The sequence below is a fragment of the Elephantulus edwardii genome, unplaced genomic scaffold (genome assembly GCF_000299155.1).
Source record: "Elephantulus edwardii isolate Elephantulus edwardi_28Jun2011 unplaced genomic scaffold, EleEdw1.0 scaffold00026, whole genome shotgun sequence".
In the NCBI taxonomy this organism is placed as follows: domain Eukaryota; kingdom Metazoa; phylum Chordata; class Mammalia; order Macroscelidea; family Macroscelididae; genus Elephantulus; species Elephantulus edwardii.
The window spans coordinates 20,680,226-20,697,722 of NW_006399776.1; the positions used below are offsets into that span (position 1 = coordinate 20,680,226).

At 38.6% G+C, this 17,497-nt stretch overlaps 2 protein-coding genes across 2 annotated transcripts; one reads left to right on the forward strand and one right to left on the reverse strand.

Moving 5' to 3' along the window:
* Positions 1 to 3,249: 3,249 nt before the first annotated feature.
* On the reverse strand, positions 3,250 to 4,191 carry LOC102876146 (olfactory receptor 10G3-like). Its single transcript, XM_006883292.1, has one exon. It carries the CDS (start codon positions 4,189 to 4,191, stop codon positions 3,250 to 3,252), a length of 942 nt encoding a protein of 313 aa, XP_006883354.1.
* Positions 4,192 to 5,105: 914 nt separating this feature from the next.
* LOC102876552 (hsp90 co-chaperone Cdc37-like) lies at positions 5,106 to 14,041 on the forward strand. The gene is made up of 2 exons (XM_006883293.1): positions 5,106 to 5,165; positions 13,685 to 14,041. Exons 1-2 carry the CDS (start codon positions 5,106 to 5,108, stop codon positions 14,039 to 14,041), a joined length of 417 nt encoding a protein of 138 aa, XP_006883355.1.
* Positions 14,042 to 17,497: the final 3,456 nt, after the last annotated feature.

Below are 17,497 nucleotides of genomic sequence, written 5' to 3' on the forward strand. Positions count from 1 at the left end.
ATTTTACACTTCCACCAACAGTGAATAAGGGTTCCAGTTTCTCCACAACCTCGCCAGCATTTGTTGCTTGCTGTTCTGTTAAATTTTGCTATTCTGACTGAGGTAAGATGATATCTCACAGTTGTTTTGATTTGCATCCCTCTTAGAGCTAGGGTGAAATTAAGTTTTTATGGCTAAGCAGAATACTATAAATTTAGAATGTTAAATGTAAGCTTCATATAAGCTATAAGGAAAATGTATAAAAATATTTACTGAAAGAAGATATAAAAATTGTTCTCTTAAAAATCAGCTAAACACAAAAGAAGGGAGTATTGGATGAAATGAGGGACAAAAATGTATTAGACATATAAAGCTTCAAAATGGTAGTAATAAGCTCTTCCTTATTAAGAAATCTATTTAAATGTGAATTGATTAAGCTATCCAGTGAAGAGGCAGAGATTTAAAATCTCAACACTTTTTTTTTTTTTGCATTGGCATAAAATTTCTTGAAAGTCAAAGGAATTTTTTCCGGTGACGATGTTATGTCAGAATGCATGGATCTCACCCATGCTTAAACTAAAACCAACAATAGAACATCTTTTAGTAGCATCTTCATCTCTCTCCCCAACAAATCTTCTAAGATATTTTGTAGAGAAGATATGGCAAAATTTTAGAACATAATTATCAAGATTAAGCAAAGATATATGATATTACTTTTCTGATCACCTTTTACATTTCCTCTAGTGATGTATGAGGGCTCCAAATTCTTCACCTCTTCACCAACATTTGTTATTTTTTCTTTTAAAATTTTAGCCATAGTGGGTACAAAATACCAATCTGCGTAAAATTTTTTTATTCTAAAGTACATATAACAAAAAATTTGCTATTTCAAATATTTTAAAATTAATAAATTCAGTGACATTAATTCTTCACCATGCTGTGCAACTGTCATCATCAACCATTTATATTTTTAGAAATTCAATTATCCTTTCAATATGAACTCCCTTCTCCCATTTCCATCTGCCTTCAGTGAGTGTTATGTAATTAAATGCTTGTCTCTATTCAATTATCTAATCTATACATATCTTATAAGTATGATCATACAATTTTTGTCCTTTTGATTCTGAAGGATTTGCTTAGCCTAGCATTTTCAATTCTGTAGTAGATATGAGAACTTTATTTCTGTTTATGACTGGGTAATAATTCTTTCGACCATATTTTATTTATCCAATCTTCTTTTAAAACAAATGTTTTCTTCAGAATTATTCCACTTTGATCCTTATTTTTATTATACATCAAAAGCTTATTTTAATATTATTAATATTATTAATATTATATTATGATTATTATTACTATTGAATTAATTGTTAAGACATTAGTCATGGAAGCAGTTGTGCTATACATTGAGAAAACAGGTGCTTTGGAAATTTTTGACTCACCAACTATAGAGTTAAAGCTTATTTATTCATTAAATATGCTATCGAATATTTTGAAAGATGAACATATTTCATCAATAATATTTTAGTGTGAGGCAGCTGAGTTCTAGTATTTGTTTTCTGAACAAAATGTTGAAGAGTTGGATGGATCATCTTTATAAAAGGGATAATGGCTAGTTTTCTGTAATCAATATCAGTTAGATGAACTTGTGGGTCATTTGGGGATCAGAAGATCAAACTGTTGAGTATTTCCAATGACTGAAAAATATTTATAGATAAGATTATTTCAACCATTCAGTTAATATATATTTTAATTGTAGTTTGATTTGAAAATTTGTAGAGCAAATTAGTTTTCCATTTGACACTATATACAGTTTGTTTCATGACATTGATTGCAGTCACCTTATTGACCATTACTCTTTCCATTTCCTCTTTGAGTTCCTTTTTCTCATTCATCCTTCTTTGCCACCATTTTTTTGTCTTCTGAGTTTTTTTTTAAGCAAACACTGCTCTTTTGATGTCATAATTATTTATACAGAGGATTACATTACTTACTGGTGATACTATTCACTTTATATTGTTGTTGTTATGTGCCATTGAGTCAGAACCAACTCACAGCTGACTCTAGACCTGTTTTTACTTGGCTGAAAAAAGTTGATCCCTGTTCATTACAATTCAAGGATGAAGGGGTTCTAAGGGTCACATCTTGGGGAATCCACTGGTCTCTTTCAGACAAGTAAGTCTGGCAGTTTTTATATTTTTGAATTAGGTCTAAATTTTTTTCTTACTTCTCTGTCCAGAACTTTCTAATATGATCTTGATCAGAGCAGTCAGTAGTGGTAGCACTATCTAATATTGATTTCCAGGTAGTGGAGGCTGTAGTTTCTAGGGTCTAAGTGTCCTTTGGACTAAATGTTTCCTTAACTCTCTGATTTTCTTCATTCTTTTTCTGCTCCAGATGAGGCAAGACTAATAGTTGTGCGTTAGATGGTAGCTTTCAAGTGTTGAAGACCCCAGTTGCTACTCCCTGAAGTAAGATGTAGAACATTGACTTTCAACTATGCAGTTTAAAAAGCTGGGGATTGAGATGGTAGGAGCATAACAGGATCAGTTTGGAGGCGCTAATGAATAGAAATCAGAGACACTGCACACAACTTCCTTGGCCATGGCCAAGTCAAAAGAAGCTTGTCAAGCTCATACATTGTAATTGTTAGAAAATACTAACGTGGGTAAATTATCATGGATGGTATTCTAACTAATTGTCCTATTTTGTGTCATGGCAAATTCATGTTGAGTTTTATTTTTCCCTCAGATCACAGGGTATCTCTAAAATCAAGCCTTTTAAGATGCACAAAGAGGACATCTACAGTTTTTCTTTTAGTACTAGCTCCTACGGTACATAACCTATCTGAACACAACTGATGGACGCCTTCTATCGAGAGAACTATAACCATTTTAAAAGAGAGTTTGACAAATATCATGCAGAGGCTCCCCAGTCTACTGGATATTTCTGGCATGTCAATCTTCTGGATGTCTAAACATGCCATCTTTTTCTATTTTCTGTGTGGTTTAGTACTATTGTCTAATATTTGAAAAACTAAGAATTCTTTACTTTAAGGGACTATCAAGGGATGGTAGAATGTGGCATTTTGTTTTAAACTCTATTTTACCCTATTTCACTAATATGATCTGGCTACATAAAAGAATAAGATATTCTCTCTCTCTCTCAACAACAACTCTAAAACCTGAACAATAAAACCGATTCTAAGTGAGAAAGATTGCGCAGTAGAAGATACACATTTTCTTTTCTTATATTTTTAGAAGATACACATTTTCAAACCTCACTTTTTGCTCCTGTGCCTCTTACCATTCTCTTTAGGGCCATTTTCACCTCTTGGTTTCTTAGTGTGTAGATAAGAGGGTTGAGGAAAGGAGTAATAGCTGTGGGTAAAAGGGCAGCTGCTCCATCCAAAGGACTGTTAGTTGCAGGCCGCAGGTATATAAAGGCACAGGGCACATAGTACACAGTCACCAAGGTTACGTGTGCTCCACAGGTTGAAAAAGCCCGGCGCCGCCCATCAGCTGTATGGATTCTCAGGATTGCCTGAATGATTTTAATATAGGACAGTAGGATCAGAGAGAAGGAACTGGCAACTACCACCCCAATGTCCACAAAAGTCACCAATTCATTAACTGTTGTGTCTGCACAGGCAAGTCTCAACACTGCAGGAATATCACAGAAGAAGTAATCCACCCGATTTGGCCCACAATAAGGCAGGCGGAAGGTTAGGATGGTTTGGAGAGCCCCATGAAAGGACGCTGCCACCCAAATTCCAGCCACAAGCAAGGCACTCAGCTTAGCTGTCATGAGCACAGGGTAGCGCAGAGGCCGGCATATTGCCAAGTATCTGTCATAGGCCATCAGTGTGTAGAGGAAGCACACGGTGCTGCCGACGAAGTGATAGAAACAGAGTTGAGCCACACAGCCACCAAATGGGATGGGTTTGATGCCTTCAGTGAAGTTCATCATGAGGCGAGGGACAATGATGGAGGAGATGCCCATGTCAATGACGGAGAGAACACCAAGAAAAATATACATGGGGCGGGCATGGAGCTGTGGGTCTGTCCAGACAGTGATTAGAATAATTAAGTTCCCCAACTGAGCCAAGATGTAGATGAACAAAAAGAACACAAAAAGAAAAGTTCTTAGCCGAACTGGATGGGGAATTCCAGTCAGGATGAACTCTGTTAACAGTGTGCTGTTGATTGTTTTCATCTCCTGGAGAGATCTTACCTAGAGAATGAACAACACAGGCATCAGAGTGGAACTGAGGGCAAGGTGAGAGACAACAAGGGAAACAGACAGAGGTTGGATACAGTGAGGAGGTGAAACCTGAGGTGGTAAGGACTTGCATTGCTAACCCAAAGGCAGGACTTTCGAATCTACTAGTTGTCCCAAAGAGAAAGATGGATGATTTACAGCCTCTGAAAATCTGCTGGAGGGTCAGCTATGAGTCACTTCTAACTCGATGGCACATAATAGTAGCAGCAACAAGAGCAACAACAACGTCCTGCAAGTGTATTTTTAGCTTAATTTTTTTTAAAAAACTTGTTTATTAAAAGTTACTTGAAATGGAAAGTCTTCCAATCTCAATGAACTGAATGTGTTTATCACTAAGGATTTTAAGAGTTAGGGAATCTGCCACTTATTGTGTTTGCAAAACAATGCTGAATCAGATACATCTTTTATCTTGCTTTATAAAAATCAGTTGTCATCAGGTTAATTCTAACTCAAGAAGACCCCATGTCTGTCAGAGTATAAATTTGCCAAAAAGTTTTCAATGGCTGAATTTTTCAGTTGTAGCCTTTGGGTCAGTGTGAACTTCTAATATTTCCATTTATTAACAATCAGTTAACTATATTCACCACCCAGGTACTGTATTTCCTCCTGCCAAACAGAAAAAATAAAAAAGGCTTTTAAAACAATGTTTCTCATTAAATCTGAAGAAAAGCCAATTGACGTAAAAAGGAATATGCTTAACATATTAATATGTCCTACATATTAATATACTAAGCTGAGATTGTCACCTGTTTCATACATGTATGTGAAAGTTGGACAATGAGTAAAGAAGACCAAAGAAGAAATGATGCCTTTGAATTGTGATGTTGGTGAAGAATATTGAATATAGCATGGAGTGTAAAAATCCAAATGACTATTTTAGAAGAAATTTAGCCATAGTGCTCTTTAGGGTAAGACTTCGTCCCATATAATTTGGCCATGTTGTCAGTTGGGGCCAGTCGTTGGAGAAGGCATCATGCTTGGGAAAGCAGAGGGTCAGCTGAAGATAGGAAGACCTTCAACAAGATGGGCTGACACAGTGGTACAGCAATGGGCTTAAGCACAGCAAGGATGGTGCATTGCCAGGTAGGGTTTCATTGTGTTATACACAAAGTTGCTATGAGTATGAGCCAAATCAATGGCACATGACAACAACAAGCAGCACATTAACTTTGTGAGTAGGGAGTGAGATGTGGAGGAGACAGATTAAAGAATTTGTTTTCTTATTGCTATTTCTTAAGTCTAAAAAAAAATTAATTGACCTATGTCTAGGAATGTTTTTCTTTCTTGGATTCACATGGGCAACAGCATCAAAATCTGGAAAAAAGGCTGACTTATTTTCAGATGGAAAGGCCCAGTAGGTGAGGAAATCTTTCTTCAGAGCCTCCCTCTGGGTTGTGGAGATGGGTTACAGGATCTCTGCAGTTAATGAAATTAGAATCTTCCGAGGATCAACACCCTGACTATTTCTGGAGTCTATGAGAGCTTCCTTCCTTAGAGGCTCTAGATAGAGTGTGATTTCTCTACTTATTGTCGTGACTTTTCCATAATTTATGTTATTAGTAAAATGTTCTTGGATTTAGCTTTTGAAAATACTGTCAAGAGACTTGAGAAAAACAATTTGACTCTTGGGAACTCTACTTTGAAATATTTCCCCTATGAGGACTGTACTTCCCCTGATCCTCATTATTTTTTGTTTTGACAGTAAGCAGGAATCATAACACATCAAGAAAGTCAACCATAAAGGATAATCTGTTCTATTTGAATGGCCTTTAAGTTTGGTGATCCTTTTTTTTGAAATGTTTTAGAGATACATATCTTCCCACATTTCTCAGAAGTGCATTGAAAATGTTTTTAGTATTTTATAATGACTAATAATTCTTACATATTCCAACTTCTCTGGATACTAAAAGAGAAAAAAAGTCCAATAAATCAAACACCCTTTAAGTTTTGATCAGTCTTATCCAGTTTATAAAGTCTTTAATATTTCTATTTTCTTATATTAGTAGGAAGAATACCTTCTGCTGTTGGAGTGTTCCTTGAATACCTGTTTCCCCCCAATTTAATTTTTATTTTATATTGGCTTGCATACAAAATTCATACACGTTGTGCATCATTCATGTACACTGCTTTTCACACATTCTTACATTCACATTGTGTTTTAAATGATCACTCGTATACATTGTGTTTTATAAAATGAACCACAATTGATGTATACCTACTTTTACCCTGTCTTTTCAGGTCCCCATTGGATCTTTCCTAATTTATTCAACACAACCCCCTTCCTCTCACCAAACTCTGTTATCTTAGTGATTTCCTCTGCCCTTCTGTCCTCCCTAATTCTCCCTTTGGACTTCTATACACATCTTACTAGTTATCCTTCTATTTTCACAATAATGGCCTTATACAATATTTGTCCTTATGAGACTGAGTTAGTTCACTCAGCATAATGCTCTTCAGTCTCTCCCACTGTGCATAGTATTTTATAAAATTATTACTCCTCAGTGCTGCATAGTATTCCATTGTATGAATTCCATAGTTTCTCAATCCATTCATTTGTTGCTGTTCATTTGGTATGTTTCAATTTGCTGCGAAGGGTCAAGGACTGCAGCCTTCAGTATGGACTGAGGCTCAGTGTCAAGAAGACAAAGATTTTCACCACTGGACCAATTGGCAGCGTCAGGATGGATGGCGAAGAGATTGAGATTGTTCACAGCTTCAGTTTGCTAGTAACACTCTTGGCACCAGCAGTGAGGAAATAAAAAAGCGTATCGCGATGGGAAAGTCTGCTGTTAGGGACCTCTCTAAAGTACTCAAGAGCAACGGTGTCTCTCTGGAGACTAAGGTGTGCCTGATACAGGCCATGCTCTTTGCAATTGCTTGCTTTGCATCAGAGAGTTGGACAATGACTAGGGAGGACAGAAGGAGAGTGGATGCTTTTGAGCTGTGGTGCTGGAGAAGAGTACTGAATGTACCATGGACTGCCAGGAAAACAAACAGATCCATCCTAGAGAGCATGAAACCAAGCTACTCCTTGGAGGCAAGAATTCTGGGGCTTCGTCTGACATACTTTGGACATGTTGCCAGGAGGGACAGGTCCTTGGAGAGGGACATCATGCTTGGGAGGATGGAGGGACAGCGCAGGAGGGGAAGACCCTTTATGAGATGGATTGATTCGGTGACTGGGGTAATCGGGATGGGTGTGTCAGAGGCAGTGCGGTTGGCGCAGGTTAGAGCAGGGTTTAAGGCTGTTGTGCATAGGGTCGCTATGAGTCGCAAACGACTCGATGGCACATAACAACAAACAACAACAGTAAATAGTGCTGCTATGAATATTGGTGTACAGATCTGTTTTTGCCTCAGCTCTATTATCCTGGTGTATATTCCTAGCTGTACAATAGCTAGGTCATATGGGATTTCTATGTTCAGTTGTTGAGGAAATGCCAAACTACCTTCTAGAGTGGTTGTACTGAATATTTGCTTTTTGTTGGAGCTGTGGCTAGTCTGGTTGTTGTTATTGTTAAGTACTGTCAAGTACAATTCATAGCCATTCTGTGAACAACAGATCCGAACCTTACCTTATCCTATGATGTTGTCACCATCTCTAATATACTTGAGCCTATTATTAGAGTCACTGTGTCAATCTACCTATCTTACGGTCTTCTTTTTCACTAACTCTCCACCTTTCCAAACATGATGTCCTTTTACAAGGACTGCTCCCTTCTAACAACAACTGTATGTGAGATGAAACTTCATCATTCTCACCGCCAACGGGTTCCCTGGTTGCACTTTCTCCAAAACATTCTTATTTGTTCTTTTGACAATGCATGTGATATTCAGTACTCTTTTCTAACACCATATTGATTTGATAGTCTGGTCTGATAGACTCTTATTTGCTCTTAGGAAAAATCTTTTTTGAGCTCAAGTTGATTTGTACTGGTTGACTATTAAATTTTCAGGTATTTTATAAGCTGTTTGTTAAATTTGTTATTAAATATTAGCATAAGTATATATAAGTGAATATAAGTTTTCAATTAAATAAATAATATTAAAGAAATGTAATTTTTAACACACCATTTATAATGATTTTCCTGTTTTAGTAATATCTTTATTTTTTTCAAAGGTAATTTTTATTATACACTGGTTTACTTTTAAGCTCACATACACTGTTTTTCACTCTGGATCTTTCTCATTTCCTTTACCAACTCCTCCCTCCACCCATCAAATTGTATGACCCTATGATTAACCACATCACCGCCACCGCCGCCCATCCTCATTCCTCTGGCTCCCACTCTGCCCTCCTTGGATCTTCATATATGTTCTACAATAGTGGTCTTATACAGTATTTGTCCTTATGGGACTGAGTTAGTTCACTTAGCATAATGCTCTCCAGTCCCTCTCACGTAAGGTAGTGATTTACAAAATCATTGCTCTTGCGTACTGTGTAGTACTCCATCATGTGAATGTACCATAATTTCTCAATCCATTCGTGATTTGGACATTTCAGCTGTTTCCACATTCTTGCGATAGTGAAAAATGCTGCTCTGTGTTTTAGTAATATCGTATTATTTATATATGTTGCATCTGTATGGTAGAAATAGTATTTAGTGATGCACTACTAATCATCTGCTGCCAGTTCCAAATGCACTGATGTCTTGTTGGGGTTTTGTCATAGACTAGCAGTTAATAAAGCAAATGCTGCATTCTACTGGGTAAATTTGCTACAAAATTATAGTGTTGAAAAGCAAAGAGGCTGCTTTAAAGACCAAAGTGTGCCTAATCCAAGCCATTGCATTTAAAAATACACACACACACACACACACACACACGCAGGATGAACTAGGAAGATTGAATAATGGATGCCTATAAGTGATGACAAAAAAGATATTGACTGTATCATAGACTGCTAAGAGAATGAACAAGTTTATCTTGGAAGAAATATAGACAAAATACTTTTTAGAAGCAAGGAAGGCAAGATTTCATTTTACCCTCCTTGGATGCTATCAGGAGAGACCAATCCTTGAAGAAAGACATTATACTTTGTAAAGTAGAAGGCCACTCAAAAAGAAGAAGATTCTAAGTGAGATGAATTCACACAACGGCTGCAACAAGAAGCTCAAACATAGCAAAAATTAGAGGATAGAGCAGGAGTGTGTAGGGTTTCGTCCTCCTAAATATAGAGTCACTGTTGAGTTGGAAATGGATTAATGGTACCTTGCAACAAGAGTATTTACACCACTGGTACTGGATATTGTTGTTGTTGAGTACCATCCAGTCAGCAGGTTTTCAGAGGCAGTTAATTGCACAGGAGGAGATAGCTCATCCTTTTCTCGCAGAGCAGCTGGTGGATTCGGACCATATGACTTTGGGATTGCAGTGCAGTTTCTTATCACTAGTTCACCAGAGGTCTCTACTGGTAGCACAGGCTACAAATTATACCTTTTAACAGAACTAGTTTTTAAACAATTTATTAGAACATCATTGCCTGGACTCCATATCTTGGGCTCTTGGTCTAGAAGTCACTACATGCTATATCACTTGGCTTTTATACCATCCTTGTGCTATTGCTCTGACATTCCTTATCCTCCCTGTCTTAAATCCTTGGGCATTTCTGTTGTCTTTATTCATCTCATGTAACCCATGGAAAATAAAATTCATATGTACTCCCTTGCAGGAAGAGTTGGTGGTGGCAAGAGTTACTCTAAGGCTCTGCAATTTCTTCATTCCACAAACAGAAATGGACAGTTATCTTTGTCAATTTTTTGTTTTCTCAAACTGACCTGAACCACTTGCTGCAGAAGGTCAAGGACTGCAGCTTTCAATATGGATTGAGACTCAATATCAAGGAAACAAAGATTTTCACCACTGGGATGATTGGTAGTATCATGATAGATGGTGAAGAGATTGAGATTGTTAACAGCTTTAGTTTGCTTGGCTCCACAATCAACAGTCCTGGCACCAGCAGCCAAGAAATCAAAAGACATATTGCTTTGGGAAAGTCTGCTCTCAGAGACCTCTCCAAAGTACTGAATAGCAACGATGTTAATCTGGAGACTAAGATGCACCTGATACAGACCATGGTCTTTGCAATCATTTGCTATGTGTCAGAGAGCTGGACAATAAATAGGGATGATAGAAAGAGAATTGATGCCTTTGAGCTGTGGTGCTGGAAAGGAGTATTGAATATACAATGGGCTGCTAAGAGAATGAACAGGTTGAAATAATTATTCCAGAAGGCTTATTGCCTTTATTTATTGACTTATTTTTCACTTCGCACTCACTACCAATCAAATGACCCTTAATCAGATTTCTAAGTCTGTAGACTGAAATGAGAGAAGACTGTTATATTTTCTTCCTATGGAGCTGCTGATGGATTTAAGTAGCCCGAGGTACAGTAGCATTGGGTCAGCAGTACAGCACCCTATGGACTATGCCATGGACTACTAGCATCAAGTTTATCTTTGTGGTCTCATCAATGACACTAACAATTTATGTTTTCTAGTTTTCACTGATTTTTATAATACAAGGGCAAGATAATGCTGTATAGATAAATCTGAATGAGCAGAAAAGTTTGTCAGGTGGCACTCACCACATTTTTCCTATTGACCCTCTGTTGCACAAAAGAAATCTTCTGCAGAAGAGACTGGGATCAGCATCCACAGGGCTTTAATATATAATTTATTGGAGAGCCTGAAGATAGATGTAGCAATTGTTTTCTCTCTGTCTATATGTATGATATGAAAATACAAATAACAAAGCACATACTAATTTAGCTATTGCTACATATGTAGTTTAGTGACACTGGTTGCATTCTTGTAAAACCATTCTATTATTTTCCAAATTATTTCCCTCCATTAACATACATTCCTGCATACCCTAAACAAAAAAATACTCCATCCCCCATTCCTTCTACTCCTGATGACCACTAATAAACATTGACTTTTTACATTTACTTATTTCATGTGAGATTTGCAATGAATTTTGCTCAGCATGATGTTTTCAAGGTTCACCTGTGTGTAGTAAGCATCAAGATTTCATTTTTCTATGGCTGAGCATTATTCTGTTGTATGTAAGTTAAGTTCCTCCTCTTGTATGTCATCTAAGTTTTACTTCTAGATTGATCTTTTCTCTCTCACCCACATGGAAGATGTCTGTATTCTGCAGACTGCTGAGGCTGAGGCAGCAGGGATGAAGTGCCATCCTGTGATCTCTTGGAGCAGATGTGAATTTACCCCCTTTATATTTCCCTGATAATCGAAGTTAAGTCTCAACTTAATAGCAATACTATGAGAATTTAAAAAAATATTTTTTGTAGCAAAATGTTTGCCGCTTATTATACTTATAGATGAAATGTGAGGTATAGATTTTCCTTAAACCATTGAGTCAGTTTTGACTCCTAGAAGTCTTTCATCAGGTTTCTGAGGCTGTAAACCTGAACAGAAGGACCCTGCCTTTCGTTCTCCCACTGACTAGCTGGTAGATTTGACAGTTGGCCTTTGGTTAGCAGTGTTATGCACTATGCCACCAGAGCTCCTGTTTGTTCTTGATGTGGTGCTAAGTGTCTCCTATTACCACTGTGCTACCACAATTATGGTGACTTTGTGGTAAGGAATTATGCCACCAATTTGAATCCATCAGCTGCTCCGTGGGAGGAAGAAGGACAATCTTCTCAGATGTAATTTACTGCCTCTGGAAACCTGCTGGAGGTTCAGCTAGGAGTCTGTTCCAACTTGAGAGTACACATCAGCATCAACAACCACGTCAATGGCATTTTTTGTTGACAACACGGAAATGAGTATTTTTTTATGATGATGTGACTTCCAAGAGTGCTGCCCTCATAACAGAGTGTGTCTGCATCTCATAGGCACTGTTGGAAAAACCATTCAGCAATCCACTGAGTTGATGGCTATGGGAGGAACCTTTGTTCTAATGAACTGCACCTACCAGACCTCTGAGTTCCATGGGCTGTCCTGGTACCAGTAAGGTGATGACAAAGAACCCATATTTCTCTTTCAGTGTTCTAGATGATTTGGGAGAGGCCATATTTGTTTGTTCCTTAGACACTCTAATACATAGTTAACTTTTTCTGATGGAACTCCAAATGAAAGATTCTGCTAATTCTGTGCTGTGAGAGACACTTTGACTATGCGATCTCTTCAGATGGATCAAAATTAAAAAAACAGAAGGCAGATGAATGGATTTTAGAACCTGAAGTGTTTGGCTTCTCAGCATTCTAGTGCAATTTTCAGAGTCTCTTCTGATATCCATTTTTGTCTTTTCCCCCTCTTCTGTCCTTATAGCAATTTTTTGCTTTCTTCATAGTTAATATCTTTGATTTCATCCCATAACTCATCTGGTTTTTGATCATTAGCATTCAATCCCTAAACCCTATTTTTCCCCTTTTATTTTAAACTTATCCTTAAGATCATATTTTGTTTCTTCTGGCCTTATTTTAATTGTCTTCAGCTTCAGTTTGAACATGTACATAAGTAATTGATGGTCTATTCTACAATCAGCACCTAGCCTGGTTTTGAATGCTGATATTGAGCTTCTCCAGTGATTTTTTTCCACAGATGTAGTCAATATGATTTCTGTGATTCAGGTGAAGTTCATGAGTAAAGATGCTTCTGTTTTTTTTTTTTAAATAGTACTTGCAATGAACAAAACATTGCATATACATAATTCAGTAATGAAATTTGTAATGTAGTAAATGTAAATACTTCAGCTTGAGATATCAAAATTACATTTAATTCCATTAAATCTGTTCTTATTTTGTATTTATCGGAGAAATCATTCTAAAATTAACTTTTTACTAGATTTAGACAGCATTTTGGAGAAAGAGTGTGAGAGGCTTTGAAATTCAGGAATGATGAGAATGGGTGAAAAAAAGAGGTGAAAGGTAGAGTGAAAAACTAGATGACTAGTAGTCTCATATTTTAGGTATGTTGTGAAGAGGGACTAGTCCTTGAAAAAGGCATCTGCTCACCCACCAGTCTATACCAAGAAATTTGGAGAACAGCTTCCTGTTAACGGACTGGACTAGATCCATATTTATTCCCATTTCCAGGAAAGGTGACCCAACAAAAAGAGGAAATTTTTGAATAATATCACAAGCAAAGAAAATATTGCCGAAGATCATTCAAAACCAGCTAGAACAATTGTAGATAGAGAACTAACAGACATTCAGGCTGATGCCAGATGAATCCTGGTTGAAAGCAAAGAATACCGGAAGAATGTCTATTTGTGCTTTATTGACTATGCACAGGCATTTGACTGTTTGGATCATAACACTTTATGGCTAACATTAACCATTGTTAACCAGTGCTCTCTTCGGCAGCACATATACTAAAACTGGAATGATTCAGAGAAGATTAGCGTGGCCCCTGTGCAAGAATGACACACAAATTCGTGAAGCGTTCCATATTTTTAGGAACACGTGCGTGGCTGCGTCAAGCTGTGCATTGAGAAGGCCATGAAGAAGTATGAGGAGGAGCAGCTCAAGAAGAGGATTGGCCCCGGCGGCCTGGACCCCGTGGAGATCTATGAGTCTTTCCCTGGGGAGCTCCCGAAATGCTTTGACGTGAAGGACGTGCAGGTGCTTCAGGACGCCATCAGCAAGATGGACCTCGCCGACACAAAGCACCACGTGGAGCTCTGCATCGACTCCGGCCTCTGGGTCCCCAACTCCAAGTCCTGCGAGGCCAAGGAAAAGGAAGAAGCAGGGCCCGGGGAACACTTGCTAGAAGCCGTGCCCAAGCCAGAAGATGAGAAGGATGTCAGCAGGTGACCTGTCTTTAGTAATGTTCACCTGCCGGCAGGCTCCTATGCTCCCCTTTCCAGGAAAACAACAATAGATACCATATCCCCAGCTCCTGGCTTCTCCACTTTGCTGCTCTTCAGCCCAGAGCTGGTGGGGGGAGTGGAAAACACCTCACCCTTGTCCCCACCCTTTTCACCACTCCCTCCCCCACAGCACTCATCCAAGTCTGCTTTTAGTCAAGGGTCTTCACAGCTCTGAACCCTGCTCTCTCTTGAGTCAACCTTATTGTCTCTGACACACTTACCCTCATTACCCCAGTCAATGGGTAAATACATCTTATCCAAGGTATTCCTCTCTTACGCTGTCCCTCCATCCTTCCAGGCATGATGTCATTCTCCAAGGACTGGTCCCTCCTAGTAACATGCCCAAAGTATGTCAAATGAAACTTCAAAATCCTTACCTCCACGGAGCAACCTAGCATAACCTTCTCTAGGACAGATCTATTAGTTCTCTTGGCAGTCCATTGTATGTTCAATACACAACTCAACGGTATCAATTTTTCTTCTATCCTCCTTCTTCATTATCCAGCAAGTAATTGTGAAAATCATGGCCTGAATCAGGCTCACCTTAGTCTCTATACTGACATTGTTGCTCTTCAGTACTCTGGAGAGTTTCCTGACAGCAGAGTTTCCCAGTGCAATTAGTCTTTAGATTTCCTAGCTGCTGGTACGAAGAGTATTGATTGTGAAGCCAAGCAAGCTGAAGCTGTTAATAATCTCTTTTCCGTCTATCATGATGCTGCCAATAGGCCCAGTGCTAAAAATCTCTGTCTTCTTGATGTTGAGCTTCAATCTATATTGAAGGCTGTAGTCCTGGACCTCTGCAGCAAATTGTTGTTGGCTGAAGGTAAAGAATCAAGAACGAGATGGGACACTAAAAATGGAGGAGAAAACAGAGTGTATAGCAAGGGATGAACAGCTTGAACAACTCAAGCCTCAAACCCAGCTTTCCTGTATCTTTATTGAAAATTGCCAGGGAGCAAATCACAAACAGAATTCTATGCAAATGAAGCTAAGCTTTTTCTATTGAAAATCTTATGCTTGACTCAGGAGGGAAGGGTTAGAAAATACAATCCAAGAATTGTGAAACACCTAAGGTCTGCCTTGGCGCTTAACCCCTGTAAACTCCTTAGGTCTGCTGTGGCGCTTAACCCCTGTGATCTGTCTCATGGGGATTTATCAGGGGGAATTCCAGCTTCTATCTGCGCCTCCCTCATATCCTGATAGAGCATTTGGTTTATCATTAATATTTAGTCTGAAATTTGGCTTCCCATAGCAAATGCCTTAGGTTCTCCTTAGTTTCAGCAAGCTAAGTTGTGCCATCTATCTGTATAACACAGGTTATTGATGAGTCTTCCCCCCAATCCTGGTGCCACATTCCTCCAGGAAGCTTTGAGCCACTATACTAAAAACAATAAACAGCGTTACAAAGTCATTATATCAAAAGAATTGGCTAACATAGAAGAATTTAATGAACTGACACATGATCAAGAGGCAATGGTAATGAATGAGGAAGTTCAAGCTGCTCTGAAGGAATTGGCAAAAAACCCACAGAACCAACAAGGCCCCAGGAATTGACAGCATACCAATGGACATATTTCAACAAACAGATGCTGCCCTGGATGTGCTCACCAGATTGTGCCAAAAAAATCTGGAAGACAACTACCTGGCCAACTGACTGGAAGAGACCCCTGTTTGTTCCCATTCCAAAAAATGTTTATCCAACAGCATATGGAAATCATTGAACAATCTCATTATTATTATATGCAAACAAGATCTTGCTAAAGATGATAAAAATATGACTGGAACAGCACACCCACAGAGAACTGCCAGATGTGCAGGCTGGGTTTAAAAGAGGCTGTGGCATGAGGGGAATTAAAGTCAATGTTAGATGGATCTTAGCTAAAAGCAGAGAGTAACAGAAGAATGTCTATCTTTGTTTCATTGACTATGCAAAGGCATTAGACCTTGTGGACCACAACAAATTGTGGCTAACTGTGAGAAGGATGATTATCTCAGAACACTTGATTGTGCTTATGAGAAACCTATTCTTGGACCAGGAAGCAATCATTAGAAGATAGCGAGGAAACACTGTGGGGCTCTAAATCAGGAAAGATTGTGTCAGGGATGCATCCTAGCTCCATACCTTTTCAGTCTATAGGTATTATATATATAACAACAATCTGGAACAAGGGCTGCATTGTGAGGAGGTCTGGGAGAAAAGGTACACTGTTGATTGGAATGTAAAATAGTGCAGCCACTGTGGAAAGCAGCCTGATGCTTCCTTAAAATAGCCACCCCACTGTTGTTATTGCTGTTATGTGCTGCTAAGTTGGAACTGACTCATAGCTGAGGCTTTAGCAGGTTTTCAGAGGCTGTAATCATGTGGGAGGAGATCACCCATCTTTCTCCCACAGAACAGCTTGTAGTTTAGGCTCCACAATCAACACTCTTGGCACCAGCAGTTAGGAAATCAAAAGATGAATGACACTGGAAAAATCTGTTTTCAGGGACCTCTCAAGAGTACTGAGAAGCAATGATGTTGGTTTAGAAACCAATTTGCAATTACTTGCTATGCATCAGAGAGTTAGACAGTGACTAAGGATGACAGAAGAAAAATTGATTCCTTTGAGTTGTGTTGCTGAAGAAGAGCCTTGAACATACTGTGGAGGATTGCCAAGAAAACCAATGTGTCTGTTTTACAGAGGGTAAAACCAAGTTTCTCCTTGGAGGTCTGGATTTTGAAGCTCCATCTCACATATTTTGGGCATGTGGCCAGGAGGAACCGATCCTTGGAGGAGGACAACATGCTCAGGAGGGTGGAGGGACTGCACAGGAGAGGAAGACTCCAGATGAGATGGACTGATATAGTAATTAGGGTAATGGGGGTAGGAGAGTCAGAGTCAGTGAGACTGGCTCAGGACAGGGCAGGCTTCAGAGCTGTTATACACAGGGTTGCTATGAGTCTCAGGTGACTAAACAACACATGACAACAACGAGAACACATATATTAATGAAGAACAAGTTGTGACACCAACTGATACATGCACATTCATACTTATTTTAGTATTATTACAATAGCAAAGAGATAGAAAAAACTCAAGTGACTACCCATAGGTGGATGGTTAAAGAAATGATGGTACATTCACATAATGAAGGGTTTTTAAAGAAAAATTTTGTACTGATTTGTTTTAAAAGTTTGAATACATTGTTTTTCACAAAAGATCCTTCCCATTTCATTCAACACAATGAAGTATTATGAAACACTAAAGAGCAGTAAAGGAGCTTGCATGACATAATTCACAGTGAGTCGGACTGCTAACCCAAAGGCTGTGTATCTTCAAATCCACCAGCACCTCTGTGGGAGAAAGATGGGCATTCCTGCCATATTGTGACTTATAGTCTTGAAAACTCAACAAAGAGT